Source organism: Phocoena sinus, chromosome 21, assembly GCF_008692025.1.
Source record: "Phocoena sinus isolate mPhoSin1 chromosome 21, mPhoSin1.pri, whole genome shotgun sequence".
In the NCBI taxonomy this organism is placed as follows: domain Eukaryota; kingdom Metazoa; phylum Chordata; class Mammalia; order Artiodactyla; family Phocoenidae; genus Phocoena; species Phocoena sinus.
Window position 1 is genome coordinate 11004018 of NC_045783.1, and position 21175 is coordinate 11025192.

General features: G+C 49.8%; 1 protein-coding gene across 1 annotated transcript in view; it reads right to left on the reverse strand.

Annotated features, from left to right (window-relative positions):
• DLGAP2 (DLG associated protein 2) overlaps positions 1-21175 on the reverse strand; it is a 145789-nt gene that overhangs the window by 82385 nt on the left and 42229 nt on the right. Inside the window, exon 2 of the mRNA XM_032618450.1 lies at positions 11570-12639. Coding sequence (XP_032474341.1) covers positions 11570-12571 — 1002 coding nt within the window. The 5' untranslated portion in view covers positions 12572-12639. The remainder of the gene's footprint in view (positions 1-11569; positions 12640-21175) is intronic.

The window sequence follows — 21175 nt, forward strand, 5'->3', positions numbered from 1 at the left end:
GAGACCAAAGGAGGACGCCCTGCTGCGTGGTGAGGGCTGACAGGGGTGCACCCCACAGTCGGGCCCCCACGCCAGGGCCCTGCACGCCCGGGAAGCACACACTGCACTGGGTGGGGACTCAGACCCCGAACTCTGTCCACGGCGTGGGTCCCAGCAGAGCGACGCCCCCTCAGCGCTTCTGTGTCACTTCCGGGGTGCATGGGCTACGCCGCGTAGAGGATGAAGCAGGCCTGTACTCCGTGTCCACCCCCCATCTGGGAAACCCGGCGTCCTCACACAGCACACACAAGTCTCAGGGTGTCTACACCGCACGCACCTGCCCCGTGCAGCTCACCTTCCACCGGCCGTGACCCTTACAAAGACCCAAACCACGCCAAGCAGCGGCCGAGGGTAGAGGGCTGCACGAATCCGCACGTGCCCGCACCGTCACACGGAGTTCCGCAGTCCAAGGACCTAACACACGTGCTCTCCGTGCTGCAGGACGCGATCTCCCAGAGTACTCTTCACCGAGACAGAGGACGGAGCAAGTCTGTACTGACGGTCTTCGGAGACAGGGTTCTTCCTGTGGTGACTATTCCGAGACTTCCGGACACTCAGATCACCCCAAGAGGAGTCCTGCCATTTTTCCAGCGTTTTTAAAAAATTTTATTGAAGTCCAGTTGGTTTACAATGCTGTGTTAATTTCTGCTGTACAGCAAAGTGACTCAGTTATAGACGTATATATATATATATTTCATATTCTTCTCCCTTATGGTCTATCACAGGAGACTGAATAGAGTTCCCTGTGCTATACGGTAGGACCCTGTTTTGTATCCATCCTATATATAATAGTTTGCACCTGCTAACCCCAAGATCCCAATCCACCGCTCCCCCAGCCCCCCTTCACAACCCCAGTCTGTTCTCTGTGTCTGTGAGTCTGTTTCTGTTTCGTAGATATGTTCCTTTGTCATCTTTCCAGTTTTGATGGCGCCAGTGGGCCCATTTGTCACCATCCCCGCCAGGGACGCGCATGCCTGGATGGAAAGGCAGAGTTTTCAGCTGAAGGCACCTTTTCTCCATTTTCTTAAAACACATCTTCAGACATCTCGCATGTTACAGCCCAGGAGGGGAAACGGGGGATGGGACAGGATGTACCTTCTGCGGTTCCGGCCAAGACAAGCAGGGACAGGGCGGCCCCTCACTGAGAGGTGAGGGGGTGGGCATCAAGCCCCTCCAGGCCCCGTGGTGACACGTCGTGGGTCCTGCCTGCAGTTTGTGTTTTAAAACAGCTCCCCCTCCGCCCACCCCAAGCTGGCTTAGGTCCACGGGAAGTGCGTGGAGACATCGCAGCCACACACAGGAAGAGGAGGGGGCTTAACAGGGTGGAGATTCCAGGTCCTCAGTGGACCGTGGGGGTCCGCAGCCGAGTCCCTGCAGCTGCAGAGCAGGGGCCGTGTGGGTGGCGTTTCCAAGCTCCGTGTTGCCGGGTGCTGAGTGCCTGTCTCCAGGGGGTTTCAGGAGGACAGTGACCCTGGGGGTGGTCCAGAGTGGGTGGGCGGGCACGAGGCCACAGACGGCAGTGCAGACCCGCCAGAGACACGGTGGGAGGAGAGAAAGGCCCGGTGACGGAGCAAGCAATCAGTCCCCGGGGAAACAGGCGTAGATTTACGCACATAGAAGGTATATCCTGACGCTCAGGATTTGGGGCACGAGGAAGAAATGACTAAGGAAGAAGGAAGACTGAGCTTCTCTGGGCATTTAGGTCCTCATCCATGGGTTTTCTTAACAAAAGTCAGTTTTCCACCATCAGAACAAATTACCAGGATGGAGACAGATGTGGGCACAGGCATTTCCACGCCATTTCACGCCAGGTGGTAACGTGGGTCCAACATTTACAGCCACGTATCAGAAGACTTCAGACTGTGGGCGCCTCTGACCCAGCAATGTCCCCAGGCAACAGGATTCATGCCAGGGACTGTGAACCATTCATTAGGGTCAAAGGAGGAAAACTGATAATATCTGATGGGGTGGCGTGAAATATTTACTACAAGCATGCCGTGGATACTGTGCAGAAGAACTGATAATAGCCGACGGAGGGGGTTCATGGGCGGGAGCATTTTTAGAGTATGCGCTCCATGTTCTTATACTCTAACGACAGATATGCCTGCAACATGCATAGACACATAGCCGGAAGGATGTGGAATCATCCCTGGGAGATACTGACTGCGGGTTTCTCAATGATTTTTCTTTATACTTATGTCTTCTAAGTTTTCTACGTGGACCATATATCTTGCTAGTGTAATAAGAGGTAAACTTTAGAAAATTTAGTCCCGAATGACAGTACATTTCAGTAGGAAGGCAGGCATAAAAGAAAGTGAATTATGGTTTGATTAGGGCTACTGAAGCAGGTGTGGAGGGAAAACAGGGAAGCAGCCAGTGGAAGCTGTGGACAGAGAGGAAATGATCTGGGAAGGCCTCCTGGAGAAGGGGTCTGGGCTCTAATTTCCTGGGATTTGAGCAGCAGGCAGATAGCCAGGACATGGAAGCAACCTAAGTGTCCATCAACAGATGAATGGATAAAGAAGATGTGGCACATATATACAATGGAATATTACTCAGCCATAAAAAGGAACGAAATTGAGTTATTTGTAGTGAGGTGGATGGACCTAGATTCTGTCCTACAGAGTGAAGTAAGTCAGAAAGAGAAAAACAAATACCGTATGCTAACACATATATATGGAATCTAAGAAAAAAAAAAAAGGTCATGAAGAACCTAGGGGTAAAGACGGGAATAAAGACACAGACCTACTAGAGAATGGACTTGAGGATATGGGGAGGGGGAAGGGTGAGCTGTGACAAAGTGAGAGAGTGGCATGGACATATATACACTACCAAACGTAAAATAGATAGCTAGTGGGAAGCAGCCGCATAGCACAGGGAGATCAGCTCGGTGCTTTGTGACCGCCTAGAGGGGTGGGATAGGGAGGGTGGGAGGGAGGGAGACGCAAGAGGGAGGAGATATGGGAACATATGTATATGTATAACTGATTCACTTTGTTATAAAGCAGAAACCAACACACCATTGTAAAGCAATTATACTCCAATAAAGATGTTAAAAAAAAAAAAAAAAAATGAAGAGGGAGGCACCAAAGGCCCAGGAAGGAGGAGGCCGGGGGTTCCTCTATGGGCCGGGCGCTCCTGGGAGGGAGGCTGCAGACGGCAGGAGACAGATGGAGAGGAGCCGGGAAAGATGCGTCCCCACTGGCAGCTTCATGGAGTTTTTGTGAATTAAAAACATGTTTCCGTAAAAAAAAACAAAGATTTCTTCCCCAGCAGCTTGTGAATTAACTAACAAATGAGAGCAGCTTGTATTTTTTTGTTTCTGATGTAAGCCGCCAATTTCGCAGTCTCTGACAGGAGAGATTTCAATACAGAAGGAGTGTAAACCAGAGTCAAGCGTGGGCTCTGAATACCGCTTCCAAAGCACATGTCTCCAGACTATCAAAAGAACAAGGGAGTGACACGAAAATGCCACCGTGCCTGAGTCAATAACTCTTTCTTGGGTACATTACAGCGTCAAAAACCTACAATGGCAGGTAAGGGTGGCCAGGGTTGGCCCCAAACCAACAAGTGCTTTAATGAACGAACAAATGAACCTCCTTTCACAGTGACCACTGACCTCTGCTAATCCATGCGGGATCTTTGCTGCATTTAGCGATAATTATTACTTTAGTTCCTACTTGCACAGAGTGATATTTACGATGTCTAAATAGGCATTTTCCTAAGGTTGAGAGTGTACAGTTCAGTGTCTCCTGCTCCTTGCTTGAAGGAAACTTCAACGCGGCAGGTTAAAATGTCCTTTCTTCCTTTCAAGCAGCAAGGCACGGGTGACAAGGGCCAGGGTTTTGTAATAATATTCTCTTTCGGGTGTTGAAACAAGGAAGAAAATGCCATCAAACGCTGTGTGACCCTGTAGGGAAATGTCTTCTCCATTCATTCCAGAGAGTTTTTGTGTTTTGTTTTAAATGCATACCAGGCACGCTCGCCACTGGGAATATAACTGAGAGCAAGACAGCTGGGCTTCTCAGTTCCAGGTTGTTACAGTAAACAACAACGGTTCCAAGTGGGGACACCCTCTAGGGCCACCCAAGACATCCATCGGGGGCAGCCGCGAGTGCCACATACTTGGGGGACACGACCAGCATCCTGGGGGCCAGAGATGCTCGTCCTCAGGAAAGCACGACACAATCCCATCCCCATGAAGAACTGGCTTGTGTGCTGTATGCTTTTCTGTCTATAATGACCTGAGCCTTGAATCTAACTCTTCTTTGTATGTAAACTAAAGTTTTTTTGCTTTTTTCATTTGCATGGTTTTAATGAACAGTGGATTTTTCAGGAATGCAACTCACCACGTAAATCAAGGGAAGAGAGAACTTTGTTTGGTGCGATGCTTCCCCAAGAACTGTTGACCGTTGCCGATAATCCCATCTGGTGGGTGAATCTGCTGGTGGTGCGTGAATCATTACTACTCCCTCCACGGGTCTAAACTATTGTGTCTTCATCCAGAAACAAACTTCCGAATACTTCCTTCTGTACATGTTTGTCATGTGCCCAGACATTTTTATATTAAAATTCATGTTCTTAGTTAAAAGTGACCCTCCTTTTATCTCTCTGTTTTATTAGCGTTTGGGCACATTATACACGTAAACAAACCTATCCAGTTGACCCTTGAACAATGCAGGTGTTGGGGTGCTGACCCTCCATGCAGCCAAAAATCCGAGTATAACTTGTAGTCAGTCCTCCAAGTGCTTCGCTCAGCATCTGAGGAGTCAACCAGCCGTGGATCATGTAGTACTGAGCATTTACTACTGAAAAATTCCACCTACAAGTGGACCCATGCAGCTCCAACCTGTGTCGTTCAAGGGTCAAATCTATACTCAGAATAGTGTGTGTAGGTCGGTTACACGTGAATTTCATTTTAGAACAGTCCGGGAGACACCGTGAAATATTTGCTATAAACAGGATACTTGGTTTGACATGTTTAGGAGCCATGGTTACGGGCAGGAAAGTTGTTTAAACAATAGCACAATGGGTATAAATGCGTGGACTTTGGAGAGGGCGTGGTTTAGCTATCAACAGGCCTCCTAGGACCTGAGAAGGCGTCTCACAAGAAGGTGTCTCACATGTTCCAGAACCACTGTGTACAAAAACAACTTTCTGAGGTTACCAACTTAAAACGAGGGATCAAGGTGAGCATTACCCCGATACGACATATAAACATCACGTACCCCTTGATATGATGCACTGAACAGGACACGATATCACTTTTGGGTATTCTTGCCAAAAACGCATAACTTTCATCATGAAAACATCTGAGAAACCCAAATTGAGAGACATTCTACAGAATAACTATAATTCTTCAAGAGTGTCGAGGTCATTAAGGTAAGGAAAGATTGGGGAACCACCATGTATTGGAGGAGATTAAGGAGACACGATAACTGAAAGATTGTGGGAACAGAAAGAGGCCATCGGGGAAAACTGGTGAAATTCAAATGAGATCTGTTTCTAAGTTAATAATATTATAACGTTGTTAATTTCCTGATTTTGATAACGGTGCTAGGGTTATCTAAGTTGTTAACACGGGAGAAATGGGGCGAAGGGTATACCTGTTTTCTTTTCTATTATTGCAACTTTTATGTAAATCTAAAATTATATCAAAATAAAAAGAAAAAAATTAAAAAAAAAAAAGGAAGGCGTCTCATAAGAAGCCTTCCCAGCTGAGCTCGGACACCTGGGAGGTGGGTGGTGCTGGGAGGGGTGCTGAGGGCGGGGAGGCAGGGCCCGGGAGGAGGTGCAGGCGGAGGGGTCCCTGCCCCCAGCCCAGGAGAGTCGGCTTCTGATGAACCCAAGTCCACCTAGTTCTAACTCTCACGCTCTTGGGACGATCCCAGTGGTTCTCAGCTGGGGGTAATTCTGTCTCCCGGGGACACTTGGTGACGTCCGGAGACAAGTTTGGTCATCTTCAAGGTGGGGGGACTGCCTCCTGGCCGCCGGAGGCTTGAGGCCAGGGATGCCGCTAACATCCTTCCCTGACCCCCGTGCACAAGAGAGAACCGCCAGCCCAAGCGTCAGCTCTCCTTTGATTTCCACCGTGCACATTCACAGTCACACACAGCCCCCGTCCTTCCTAACTGGTAAACGTGGACAGAGTAGAATATTCACGCACACAATATTATTATAGGTTTATGTAACGACTGATGATTTTCCAAGCGCCTTTCTTACGCTGTGTTGAGTCTCACCGCAAAGGGTGATGTATATGAGTTCAATGAGGCAGAAAGGTTGACAGGGCTCACGGCTGGCAAACACTCGAACCCCAGCACCCTTCAGTGAAGAATTTATCTCAACAGTATTTCCCAAATGCCTGTCACAGGCCTGAGACCATACGAGGGACTCAACACTGAGTGGGCCGCGGCCTGCTGGAGGTGATCCTGTGTGCTGGTCATCCATGAGTCCCCTGTCGGCACTGTCCGTATCTGCCGGGCACTGTCCCCATGTGCTGGGCACCGTCCATATGTGCTGGTCACTGTCTCTACGGGCTGGTCACTCTCCTATGGGCTAGTCCCTGTCTCTGTGTGCCGGGCACTGTCCATACGTGCTGGTCATGCCCCCCATGCCCTCTCCGGTCCCTGGTCTCCTCCCCCCACACCCTCCCCTGTGCCCTGACACTGAGGGAGCCTCTTGCCAGTCCGTGTCCCTTAGCCTTCGGTTCTGGTTGGCTCTGCCGAGGGCTGCACTGCGGGGGGAGCTGGGGGGGTGGTGTGGAGCGCCTTCCAGAGCTCTCTCCAGCTTCGGGCCCACGGTCTGTCAGGAGCTGCCTCAACCAGGCCTCCGAATGCTGGGGGTCCTGCTTCCACGGGCCCCCTCTCTCCAGACCCTGCCCACAGGCCTAGGATGGTAATGGTTTCCCCTGTGCTCTGGGAATGGCTCCTTTCAAACCCTTCCCAGGGGATGCCACTGCTCTCCAGGACCCACCCATCCACTGTCACGAAAGAACAGAGACAGCAAAATGACCCACGATGTGAGCGTGTCTTATGTGCTGATGAAATCGGCCAAGATGTGCACGTGGAAACACAAGAGACCGATTGTGAGAAGTGCCCGGAAGAGGGACGAGGGTTTCCATGGGGACTCCGGGGGGAAGGGACCCGCCACCTCAGCAGGTTTGGGGAGTAACCCAACCCACAGAGGGGCCAGAGAAATCTCCTAGTGGCTGCGATGCCAGCCATTCCCGGCGGGGACAGCCCCTGGGCTCCGGGGTCTGGGAACTGGGTGAAACAATTAAGTTTGTGAGAAGCTTATCAGAATTACTGGTTTTCTAGAGTTGGATGGTCTTTATGAGCCCTAATTCCAACCATCCTGAAGAGTCATGAATCCCGCGAGAGCACAAGAGGCTGGGGGCTCATCCATCCTCCCGATCACCCCGATTCCAGAACCACCCAGATGCCTCCAGTGCCTGGAAAGACGCTGGCTTTGTTGAACTGACATCTGAGTATCTTTTCACTGCATCCAGGTGTCCTGCGGCATCACAGGACAAACGAGCCTCCTCGTTCCTTCATTCGGGGCTTTATTACGAGTCCGACCCCACCAGACGCAGGGATGATGCGGTGACGGGGGTGCGGAGTCCTGCTGGGGAGACAGATCGTAGACCGGCGAGCAGAGCAATGCAGGCGGAGGGAGGGACGGGGACACGAGACACACTCAGGACAGTTGGGGCGGCCACGTCAGCCAGGGTGTGGGAGGTGGTCAGTGTCAGAGCTCAGCTCTTAGTCAGGAGTCAGCTCTCACTTCCGATCGCGTGGAAGCACACGTCCAGGGCTCTGGAAGCCTGAGGCCCCTTGAAGTGCTTACTGCAGAAACCAGAGGCGGCCCCCTTTGGTAAAGGTGGGTGGTTTTTCTAAAGCACAAACAGAACCCGCGGAACGAATGTCACCGGGAAACGCAGTGTTTGTAGGATGTACTTCTGCGCGCGCACCGCGTACTTCATCAACTCTATGACCCAGCTTCCGCTCTGGGATGGAGGATGCTCACGACTCACGGAGCGTTTGGAGCCCTTTCCCGTGAAGGACGGTGGGGCAGGCTCGGTGCCCAGGTCTGGGGGCGTGCGGACCTCGGTGGGATGGAGGTTGGGAGCGGGGCTGAAATACTCTGCAAGTGTGGGAAGATTTTCACGCTTCCCAGTGGCTCTCGCCGCTCCACGGTCCTTCTGCCCCTCCCCTCCGGCGGCTCCCTGGAGAGTCATGTTGGGACGGGAACTCTTCCTGAATTAAACACCAAAGAAGATGCTGCCTTTGGAACAGCAGCATCACTAGCACGGACACCGGGGTAAGACCCCCCCCCCCGTCGCCAGGAGACCCTGCGGGTCTGGACCACCAGTCAGGCAGAGACAATCAAGAGAGGAAGCGGGGAGGGAGAGTGAAGGAGGCCTGCGGAGAGGCCAGGAGACCAGGACGGGAGAAGGGGGTACCGAGCTGGTGCTGGCCCCGGGCTACGTGCCGCTGCAGTGCGATGTGACGGGGGCCAAGGCCTGTGTTCCTGGCATGTTCCCACGTGTCCCCGCCGTGTTCTCTAGACGACGCAGTTGCCCTCACCTGTCCTCCCATCAGGGCCGGGAGGGCACCTCCTACCTTCGTGTCCCTAGAACCCAGGGCAGCACGTGACAAGGGGGCCACCTGTTCCCTGAGCGAACCCCCCGCAGGTCACCCGCCCAATTAACGTGACATTCATTAACACTCTGACCTTAGACGCTTTGTCTGCTGATGGAGAAACTACCAAAACAAGCTCTTTCAAAGAAAAGGGACCATAATTTTCTTTCAATTCTGCCTATTGTCTGTTTTGACCTACTTAAAAACATAAAGACTCTTGCTCTAATGTTAACTATGTATTATGTACAAACCAAAGGTAAAAGTGAAAAGCAATCCTTTGTTCGGCTTCAAATCTCTCTAGCTTTTGGTGGAAAAAGAAAAGCGTGCGAGCGTTTATTTCTCCCTTCTGTTCTTGTAAATCTTATTCCTACGGTAGCATCTACAGACAAATTCTTCCGATCCCCCTACCTTCTGGCTGTGATATTAAATCTGCGCTGGCGAGGATCCAGAGTTTTGTATCCTTCCCCAGAAAGCATAATGCAATCAGCACGGTGAAGCCCCGTAGCACAAGGTCCTGGAAGTCCTAGGCCAACAGGACGAAGGAGCCTGGGAAGGAGGCGGAGCTCGCGATGCTCCTGGCCTCAAATCTCCCCCCCCATCCCCCCGTGATCCAGCGGGGCCCCAGGGAGGGGGGCGCTTGGTGGGAACCCGTCTCCTGAGTGAGCGCCTCACCCGCGTTTCTCTGGGGCCCTGTGGCGCCGCCCTGCCTGCGATGTGGCTCCCACCGCGGGCGACCGTGGCCCAGACTGCTCTGAGGCTGCATCGTGAGTGGCCTCCAGAGTGTCCCTTCACGAGGACCACGCGGCTGGGTCTACGACTGCCCACTCCGAGTGAGGCCCTGGGGGGTTTGCGGGCCTGCATGATGTCATTCAACACCGGGGGTTGTTCCACCAAATCACAACTTTTCACGGGACCCAGTCACTTGTCATTTCTCACACATTATCATATAAGGACGAACGTTCCGAAGTCTGGAAACGGGGTTTTGCTGGAGCCACGGCTGGAGGGACGACCCTCTCGCTCCAGCAGGCGAGGTCCTTAGTGACTCTCACGCTAGCAGTGGGGGACCACGGGCGGGGGGGCTGATGGTGGAGGACCGACCACCGCCTGACAAACACGAGGGCCCGAGATGCGGCTGTGTGACCCCTTGAGACCCCACAGTTGGAGCCCAGACTGCGGGGAACGTCAGACAAATGGGTTCCTAACCACCCCCCAAAACAAAATCCCTGGGGAGGACAGTGGTGGCAAGAGAGAGCAAAGAGAAGGAGACAGAGGAGAAACCAACAGGTTTTTCATGGACAGGTGACCCCACCCCACGCAGGCCCCTGATCTGGACGCTGATGCCAACACACCGTGAGAGAGGACTGTGGGCAGACAGGGAACCCTGGACATTGACCAGATATTGACACTCTGAAGAACTGTGATTCCTTAATGTCTTAATGGCACTGCAGTTCTGCTTCCAAAGGAAGAGCCCTTACCTTCCAATGTGGGTCTTTTAGAGATAAATACAGAAATACCTACTTAGGCTATGTGGGCTTTGTTTCAACATAACCTGGACCGGAAGGCAGGTGAGGTACTGATGGGACAAGACTGGCCCTGAATCGATCGCTCCCGAGGCTGGGTGATGAGTGTTTGGGGTTCCTTATGTTGCACTCTTGCCTTTATATCGGATTACTAGTTTCCATGATTAGCAGATATTCGGTAAGTGGAGAGGGGACAGAAAACGTTTAAGAGGGAGGCCCTGAGGGGTACGAGGTGCCCCAAGAAGTGTTGTGGAAAAGTCAGGTCACTGAGTCGGGCACCCAGGGGCCCCATACCCCAGCCGCAGGCCCATCTTGTTGTGCTCAGGGGACACTGCATTGGAGATTTCCCAGGACCAAACACGGACACAAACAGGAGAGTTTTGCTTCTCTCACAATGACTAGACTGGGCCCTGGATGGATTCGTCATATTTCTTTAGAGATGTACAGGTAAAAATTTCATATTTATATATCACTGGCATTTGCTACCTACAAGCAAAATTTAAGTCTCTCCCATTGCTACAAAAATACTATTTTATCCATCTGCCAATTCGCCTCCTTGAATAAATCTTCCTATAAAAGCAATTTGGTTAGCATTTCCTTTGCAAACAGAACCGCTGGGTTCTGGACCACGTTCCAGGACGGCAATTGGAGTTGCTAGAATGATCTGTAGCCACCTGACGCCCGAAAAGATTCACAGTTGTTTATCTGTTCCATTAATTGACCGTCTGATGACTCAGCCAGCGTTTAGCGCGGTTACTCATTATTCCGTGAGGATTTCTCTAACCCAGAGCACAGCCTACAGCAACTGCTGTTGGCCAAGTCGAAGGGATTGTGAATTGGAATACAAATTATACATACACTGGAGGAAAACTTCAGACTTTCCAGCTTTGCTAACAGCACTGTTAGCTAACAGAAGTGATTGCAGAGGCCTCTTAAAAGGGGTGGGTGCCTCTCAGTGGGTGGCGCTCCCCTAGCTCCCTCAGGGGTGGCATGGTTAGGGGGCCCAGGGGAGAAGGGAATGACCTAAAACAGAGAATTCCCGATAATGCCACCTCCAGCCAGCCACTGCCTTTAATCTGCTTTTGCCTTTGGTGAATGTAGTTCATCCGCACCCCAGGGGAACGCATGTGGTTTCCATAATCACGCTCCTTGGCTTAAAGATGCTACTGTCGGGTAAGACCTGTGAACTCACTCAAGACCAAACCAGCCACTTTCAAATGGGAAAGCACTACCATGGGCTGACACACGTCTGTGGCCGGTGCTACATCCTGGCCCGTCGTACCCAGGGCTACGGTCTGGAGGAAGGACGGGGCGTCCTCCAGGGCCCTCCCCACTCGGCCTGCCGAGACAGCACGCAGTGCCCTCCCTTACCTGCAGGTAGTGGCAGGGCCGCAGTGGCGGCTTCAGCTCCGGGGGCCCCAGCGGCTTGTCCAGGTGCAGGGAGCTCTTGCGGTAGGCCTCCTTGGCCTGGCTCACTGTGAGTGTGGACCAGGAGCTGCGCTTCATGTACTTGGCGTCCGGCGCCAGGGCCAGGCCCTCACAGGCTGAGCACTTGACGTCGCTGTTGCTCTTGGAAATCCTCAGGGAGAGGTCCCCGAAGGGGCCGGCCAGGGCGTCGGGGTAGCAGTGGGCCACGGGGTCGGCGGGGTGACGGCTGAGCACGCTGGAGGCTCGGTAGGTGCTGTCACTGTCCAGGTTGTCGTCCGAGCTCCACCAGCTGCTGAGCCCCGAGCGGTGCCGGCCCTCGGCCTTGCGCTCCCGGCTCTTACTCCGTTTGCCGTGCTTGGAGTGGTGGCCGTGGGCGTGCTCGTCCGCCCGGCCGTCCCCCTTGGTGCCGTTGACGTGGCCCTTGGACGAGCCCTCCAGGGAGTGGGACTTGGTGAAGAGCTTCTGCACGGAGTGGACCAGGTGGCGGATGCGGCCGGGGCTCTCGCTGCGCTGCTCGGCAGCCGCGGAGGTGCGCTGGTACTGCAGCGTGTGGAAGCCGTCCCTGTGCAGGGGCAGCTGCTTCTCGAACTGGTCCAGCAGGTTGGCCGGGATCCGGTTGGTCTTGGCGCCAGCGTGGGCCACGGCACAGTCGTCCCTGGTGTCGTAGTGGGAGCTGTAGTGCATCCGGGGAAAGGTGCTGCTGGACACATGGTCTCCCAGTGCCACCGGCAGCATCACGCAGTCGGAGTGGACGGAGGCCCGCGGGGAGCAGCGGTGACGCTCCATCGGGCAGCTCTCGGCCGGGCTGAGCAGGTAGGGCTGCCGCACCTCCGGGCCACGGTGCAGGTAGCTGTGGCTGTGCTCGCAGTCCTCGGGGGGCGTCAAGCCACAGGTGTGGCCGGAGCACAGCGGGGGCTGGTTCCGACTCCCGGGTAAGCCTTTCATAGCCCTCAGCGCAGGGGAGTACCTGTCTTCATTGAAGTGCTGAGTCGGGGACCATGAGTGCGGCTGGTCTGTCGAGAGAACACAGAAGCACCGTGTCAGACTCGGTGGGAACACGGGCGGGAGCCCTCGCTTGACACCCTTCCCTCTACGCGTGGACTATTTGTATCCCGTGGCCACTCCTGGTCTGGACGCTCAAGTGAACAACCATTGTTTTATACCACATCGCCCGCTCCAAAGTGTAAGAGCATTAAAAGCAACTTTGATATTCCCCGGTGTGGTTTGACAACTACGAATACTTAATGCCTAACACATTCATCAGGTCTCCTGACAGCAAGATTTTGTGGTGTTAAACAGATGAACTTTGGGGGAAAAAAACAAGTTACATTTCAACTAGACTCGCGTGTTGTGGTGCAGTTTAAGAAGTCTGAGAAGTCACACCTGGTATTTCATCAGCGATGCTGCCTGGTGGGCTGACGCACCACGTGCTAGGGCGTTGGTCACGAATCATTTAAAGCTGTGTCCTCACTACGCAGGCGAGCAGCGGGGGTGACTTTCTCAAGGCCACCGTCCGCGTCAACGCGAGGATGGAACCAGGATGTCCTGACTTCCTATTTCAGATGGTTGACTTTGAGTTGTACGGTTCTACTCAGAAACGTCAGGGAAGAAAGGTCTGATTTTGTGAGCTGCACTATTGAACACAGACCCCCGAACCACCAGAGCTGATCTCTGCAAGATGCTGGGTTTGCTGCTGCTGGGTGTCCCGGTAGGAAGAGAGCTGAGCCCAGTGGTCGAAACGGGGGCCTCTGGGCGTGGACTAGTTAGGGTTAGGGTCCCAGTTCTGCCAGCACTAGCGTGGGACTCCCGGCAGGCTTCTGTCACCTCAACTGCGTGCTGGCAACAAGCAGAGGTCCAGGAGGAGGACCCGCTCAATGATTACTTTTAGCTACATTATGATTATAAGTGTTACCATTTTCAATTCTCTTGGGTCAGCATGTATAAAGTCCAGGGTTTACTGGATTCCAGGCTTTGCTAGAGAAGCCCCTTGCTCCACTTCTGCTTCCTGATGTTCCAGCGTCTCTGCTTCTGTTGCTTCCAACTGGTCACCAAACAGATGCAGGAGACACAGACTCTATTACAGTATATGATATGCCTGTATACTGTGTATGCATAATGCACATATCCATATAGAATATGCAAACCTAGTATATAATATGCATATAATATAATCTATACAGGAAATACAGACTCTATTATAGCATATGATATGCCTATATACTATGTATGCATAATGCGCATATCCATATAGAATATGCAAACCTAGTATATAATATGCATATAATATAATCTATACAGGAAATACAGACTCTATTATAGCATATGATATGCCTATATACGCATAATGCACATATCCATATAGAATATGCAAACCTAGTATACAATATGCATATAATATAATCTATACAGGAAATACAGACTCTATTATAGCATATGATATGCCTATATACTATGTATGCATAATGCATAGATCCATATAGGATATGTATACACAGTATGTTATTTGCATATAATATATAAAGGAAATAGACTCTATTATAGCATATGATATACATATGTAGCATGTACACATAATGCATATATCATATATAATATGCATACATTGTATATAATATGCACACCTTGTACATAGTACGCATATAACACATACAGGAAATACAGACTATTATAGTATATAGCAGGGGTCCCCAACCCCTGGGCCACAGACAGCTACCGGTCCATGGCCTGTTAAGAACTGGGTGGCACAGCAGGAGGTGAGCGGCAGGTGATCCACGGAAGCTCCATCTGTATTTACACCGCCCCCCATCGATCGCGTTACCGCCTGAGCTCCTCCTACTGTCAGGTCAGTGGCGGCATTAGATTCTCACGGGAGCGCGAACCCTACCGTGAACTGCGCATGCGAGGGGTCTAGGTGGCATACTCTGTGAGGATCTAATGCCTGGTGACCTGAGGTGGAGCTGAGGCGGTGATGCTGGTGCTGGGAAGCGGCTGCAAATACAGGTAATCATCAGCAGAGAGGTTTGACTGCACAGAGACCGTAATAAATCGATTGCTTGCAGACTCAAATCAAAACCCCATCAGTGGTTAGCAAGTGAAAACAAGCTCAGGGCTCCCACTGATTCTGCATTATGGGGAGTTGCATAATTATTTCATTATCTATTACAGTGTAATAATAGAAATAAAGTGCACGATAAGTGCAAGGCGCTTGAATCATCCCGAAACTATCCCCACCCCCCTCCTCCCCCGTCCGTGGAAAAACTGTCTTCTACAAAACTGGTCCCACGCGCCAAAAAGGCTGGGGACCACTGGTATATAGTATACATATATAGTACATAATATGCACATATGGCATGTAATGTAATGTATACCGGAAATACAGACTATTAGAGCATGTATATATAATGCATATATCCATATAGAAACTGCATATACAGTATGCGTGTAATATATGGAGAAAATAGATCCTATTAGAGTGTATAATATGCACGTATAGCATGTATGTATAATGCATATATTTGTATATAACATGCATGCATAGTATATAGTATGCGTGTAATATATAGAGGAAATAGATCCTACTATAGTGTATAATATGCACATATGACATGTATATGTAGTGCATATACTCATATGTAATATGCATATATAGTATATAGCATGCATATAATATACACACAAAATAGCTTCTATATTATAGTGTATAACAGGCACACATAACATGTATACTTAATACATATATTTGTGTCTAATATGCATATACTGTCTATAGCATGTGCAGGAAACACAGACTCAGGATGGCAGGCTCCCTGAGGCTACCGGCTGGCCCCAGCCCCGTGCCAGGCCCAGAGCGGATGCTCCAAGCTGCGTGGTGACCAGATACGCCGGCAGAGCCCCTCACTCTAGGTTCATCTCTCAGCTCTCCTGGGAAGTATCCTGTGCTTTGTCACATCAAACTGCTGCTCCTTCTAAAACTTCCTCCGCAGGTCCTCTCCACGCTCTGCTCCCCAGGCTGGGGTGCTTTCTCCAGGATTTGCTCTCCGAGACTCGGCTCCAGCACCACCCACCACAATTCAGACAATGCCTGGGCCCCCTGTGCGCTGTCCTCAGGCTGAGGGTCCAGAAAGGGATGATAAGGGGACCTTCTCAACGCGTGAGAGCCTCGTCTCCTCAGGAAGGAAGCCGTCTGAGCCCCGACCTACCGCGGTGTCCAACAGCCTCTCCCCAGGGCCACTGCCCGCCTCGGCACCACTGTCCTCCTCCATCAAGAGTGTCCCCCACTCACCCTTAACTCACAAAGCCTCGCCTGAGACACGCACAGAGCCACCCACCCTGACCCCCAAAGTGGCCTCCAAGGGCCACTGTGCGAAACAGGGAAGAAAGTTGAGAGACATGAGGCTTCTCCCTGATGACCGCCAACCCAGCTCTCCCAGTGACCCACACAAGGGAAACGTCACCCCCTGCCAAGGACACTGGCCCAATGACTGGTCCAAGGTGTGGAAATGGAGCAGGACCCCATGGGGCCCCCCAGGTACACAGGCCCTGCCGTGTCCCCCGTTCTTGCTGGTAGAAAAAGGCTTTCGTTTCCTAGGCCTTCCACGAGTCCCAAAGAGGAGACTCAAGCGGTTACTAGTTAGGGAAGTGAGGGAATTGCAGAAATAAAGGAAAATCAGTCAAGCAAGAAAGGTAATGAGAGATTAAACAATAGTTCAGTGATAAAACAGAGTCCTAGTTCCTCCTCAAGGGATGTACCTATCATCTGATACATAGCTTGGGGCTGCTCTGCAGAAACCAGGACCCCTGCCCGGGTGGAAGAGGGTGACTACAGGCTGAGACCCCAGACGGGTCGGAACCAGGAGGTTGAGGATTGAGATTTCTGGAGCATCACCCCGTTGCCTCACCACCGACCAGAAAGTCAGAAGAAAGTCACGGTCCCTGCAGCTCTCACCCCAGAGGTTGCCTTTAAAAACCTTATGCTCAGGCCAGCCAGTAACACGGATCAGAGACAAACCTACGTCTCCCATCTTCTTGGTTGTTGCCTCTGGATCAATCGATTTGTTTGGCCTCACTGTGCATCTGGCACACGGACCTGGGTTCGACACCAGTGTGGATTCCAAAGGTCCCCTTTTCAGGCTCCAGAACTGCCACCTGTCAGGCCAGCTCAGATGTGGGAACGCATTATAAGAAAGGGACTCGGTTTCACGGATCCCTGAGAAGTTAGGGGCACCCTGGGAGCAACTGACAGCAGGAGAGAAAGTAAACCTTTTCTGAGGATCCCAGGGGCCTGTCTCTCACTCTCTCCTGCACGTTCAGAGCAAACGGTCCCCAATTCCAGGGTCCGTGGGCCCTTTATCTCCAAACAGAGCTTTGCTTCCTCCCAGTGTGAGGTGCTTCTCTGTCTCACGGGAGTGGTCATCCCATAATAGCTACGCAGTGTCTGTCCTTCTCAACAGCCAAGTTATAACTGGAGCGCTTCAATATATCAGGAAAGGATATTTCTGATTATGTTTTAATATAATTAAATGCAAGTTTTCAAAGGAAATTCAGTATTCAATTGATAAACAGCAAAAACTGTGCTCTGTAATGTAGACTTTACAGCAGCATGAAGTTGGCATCCTATTACCTTTTGCTTTATTTTTCCATTAACATGTAATTTAACACAATTCTAATCTTCCTCCATGTTAAAAAGCCAGCCCATTATTGCTCCACTCACGTATCCCGTTTCTACCTAATGTTTAGCCTGCAAGCTACACTATGAATGTGGCTCCATAAAAGAACAGCATAAAAGAGAAAAGTTTAACTGAAATGAATTAAATTTGATTATGCCACACATTGATAATATTCTCATTTCCCCTGAATTCCCTGACATATGCGTGGAAGCTCACACATTACCTCTCAAAAATAAAACAGTGACAACACACAGGATAATAATCCACCGTAAATAATGGTGATACCAAAACATATAATGAGGGCTTGTACTCTATAGGTTTTTTAATAAGTCTACATAACATATAACAAATACCTTAGGGGCTGGTAGTTTCTCTTTGTGAAAGTGAGGTAACAAACACAAAATGCGGAAGGCGTCTTAGCTTCCTAATTTACAGCTATTCACTGAACCCTTCTTTGCTATTAAGCAAAAGAAAACAGCAATTATCATCATTAGTCATTAACTGTCTCCCCAAATTCAAGCTAGAATGTAAATGCACATTCTACTGCTGGATTTCATGAGACTGTTGCCATACCCAGTCTAAAAAATATATTTTGAGTGGTGGAATGAAACCTTTTAAAATACAGCTAATGTGATGCAGTGCTCACTGTGTGTGAATCGTGTCACAGGCTTTACCCTCCTGGCGGCCCCCTGGGAGCAGTGACTGTCCCCAGTGCAGGCTGAGGGGGCCAAGGCTAGCAGGGCAGTTGGGCAAGGCTCCCTAGGTGGCACCACACGCAGACACACATATGCACAGGTACACTCTCGTAACAGAGCTGCATCGGAACCCCAGCATCCCAGCTCTGGGCTGCTGGTGGATAGGGAGGATGGAGGGGGCCCCTGTGCCCTTTCTGGTTAAACCAGGCTCATGGTTCCAACACCAAGCCCAGCCTGAGCCACCCAGGCTGGACACACACACTGCGGCAAGGGGCCCAGGCCCAGGTGTTTGGGGAAAGCGTGGAGGCCCCTGCCTCCGGGTATAGACAGGCATGGCCAGGCCCTCCCCAACCCCACTGTGGGTGCTTGGAGGTCCTTCCCCCGAGGAAACCAGCTTTGTCTCCCTCTGCCGGAAGCTCACTTACACCCAAGCTGCCTGCCTGCTTGCATCTGCCTCTGATTTTATCCCCCATCGGGGGGAGGGACAGACCTTCCACTGTGTCACTTGCCCCTGCCCTCACTTGGGAAGGAAAATCCTGTAGGAGGGAGAGGGCCGCTGAACTAAATGGAAAGAACAACCCAAGGAAGACAAAATGAAGAGGCAAAAACGTTATCCAGTGGACCACGGTGTTGCTTGCTAAATAAAGAAGGATATATTTTCCCCAAACTAGTGGAACTTATCAACATTTCCTCAGAAATTTCAGCTGGGTCTTGTGCAAAGCCGTGAGGCCTCCCTGGTGGTCCCTGGAACCGCCACTCCCTTTGCCTGCTGACTTGTCCTCCTCACCACTCCTGTGTCCTCCCCGCTGGCCCCAGCAGCACTGGCTCAGCCCACTTCCCTTCACGACTCCTCAGGAGCTGCAGGCCACCTGGCCATCTCGCCAGGACCTTGCGACACAAGTGCAGGTCAGGGAACCCAGAAAGAAAGAGCCGAGTGGACCTGTTCCCGTATGTAACGTGTGAAGGTATGAAAGATGGGGCCCACCATGTCAAAAGGAGCCTATCTGAAGCTCCTTTTAAAAAGTTTCCTCAAAAACTAAACAGAAAAGTTCAAGATTTGTATCCTGACAGCTACAAAATATTGCTGAAAGAAATTAATGATGCTCTAAGCAAATGGAAAGATATACCCCAAAAAGAATGTATAACTGAATCACTTTACTGTACAGCAGAAATTAACACAACATTATAAATTAACTATAGTTCAATAAAAAATAAAGATATCCTATGTTCATAAATTGGAAGAATTAAAATGGTTAACATGGGAATATTCCCCCAAATGACCTACAGATTCAACAATCCCCATCAAACCCCCAACTGGCTTCTCTGTCAAAATTCAAAACCTGATCTTCAAATTCATATAGATAGAAAATGAAAACTAAATCTAAAGCTAGCAGGAGGAAGGAAATAATAAAGCTCAGAGTGGGGACAAATGAAATAAGAAACAATAGAGAGAGTCAGTGAAATCTTCAATATATGCAAATCAATCAACGTGATACACCATATTAACAAATTGAAGGAGAAAAACCATATGATCATCTCAATAGATGCAGAGAAAGCTTTTGACAAAATTCAACACCCATTTATGATAAAAACCCTGCAGAAAGTAGGCATAGAGGGAACCTTCCTCAACATAATAAAGGCCATATATGACAAACCCACAGCCAACATAGTCCTCAATAGTGAAAAACTGAAACCATTTGCACTAAGATCAGGAAAAAGACAAGGTTGCCCACGCTCACCACTCTTATTCAACATAGTTTTGGAATTTTTAGCCACAGCAATCAGAGAAGAAAAGGAAATAAAAGGAATCCAAATTGGAAAAGAAGAAGTAAAGCTGTCACTGTTTGCAGATGACATGATACTATACATGGAGGATCCTAAAGATGCTACCAGAAAACTACTAGAGCTAATCAATGAATTTGGTAAAGTAGCAGGATACAAAATTAATGCACAGAAATCTCTGGCATTCCTACACACTAATGATGAAAAAATCTGAAAGTGAAATTAAGAAAACACTCCCATTTACCATTGCAACAAAAAAAATAAAATATCTAGGAGTAAACCTACCTAAGGAGACAAAAGACCAGTATGCAGAAAATTGTAAGACACTGATGAAAGAAATTAAAGATGATATAAATAGATGGAGAGATATACCATGTTCTTGGATTGGAAGAATCAACATTGTGAAAATGACTCTACTAGCCAAAGCAATCTACAGATTCAATGCAATCCCTATCAAACTACCACTGGCATTTTTCACAGAACTAGAACAAAAAATTTCACAATTTGTATGGAAACACAAAAGAGCCTGAATAGCCAAAGCAATCTTGAGAACGAAAAACGGAGCTGGAGGAATCAGGCTCCCTGACTTCACACTATACTACAAAGCTACAGTAATCAAGACAGTATGGTACTAGCACAAAAACAGAAATATAGATCAATGGAACAGGATAGAAAGCCCAAAGATAAAGCCACGCACATATGGTCACCTTATCTTTGATAAAGGAGGCAGGAATGTACAGTGGAGAAAGGACAGCGTCTTCAATAAGTGGTGCTGGGAAAACTGGACAGGTACATGTAAAAGTATGAGATTAGAACACTCCCTAACACCATACACAAGAATAAGCTCAAAATGGATTAAAGACCTAAATGTAAGGTCAGAAACTATCAAAATCTTAGAGGAAAACATAGGCAGAACACTCTATGACATAAATCACAGCAAGATCCTTTTTGACCCACCTCCTAGAGAAATGGAAATAAAACCAAAAATAAACAAATGGGATCTAATGAAACTTAAAAGCTTTTGCACAGCAAAGGAAACCATAAACAAGACCAAAAGACAACCCTCAGAATGGGAGAAAATATTTGCAAATGAATCAGCTGACAAAGGATTCATCTCCAAAATTTACAAGCAGCTCATGCAGCTGAATAACAAAAAAACAAACAACCCAATCCAAAAATGGGCAGAAGACCTAAACAGACATTTCTCCAAAGAAGATACACAGATTGCCAACAAACACATGAAAGGATGCTCAACATCACTAATCATTAGAGAACTGCAAATCAAAACTACAATGAGATATCATCTCACACCAGTCAGAATGGCCATCATCAAAAAATCTAGAAACAATAAATGCTGGAGAGGGTGTGGAGAAAAGGGAACACTCTTGCACTGCTGGTGGGAATGT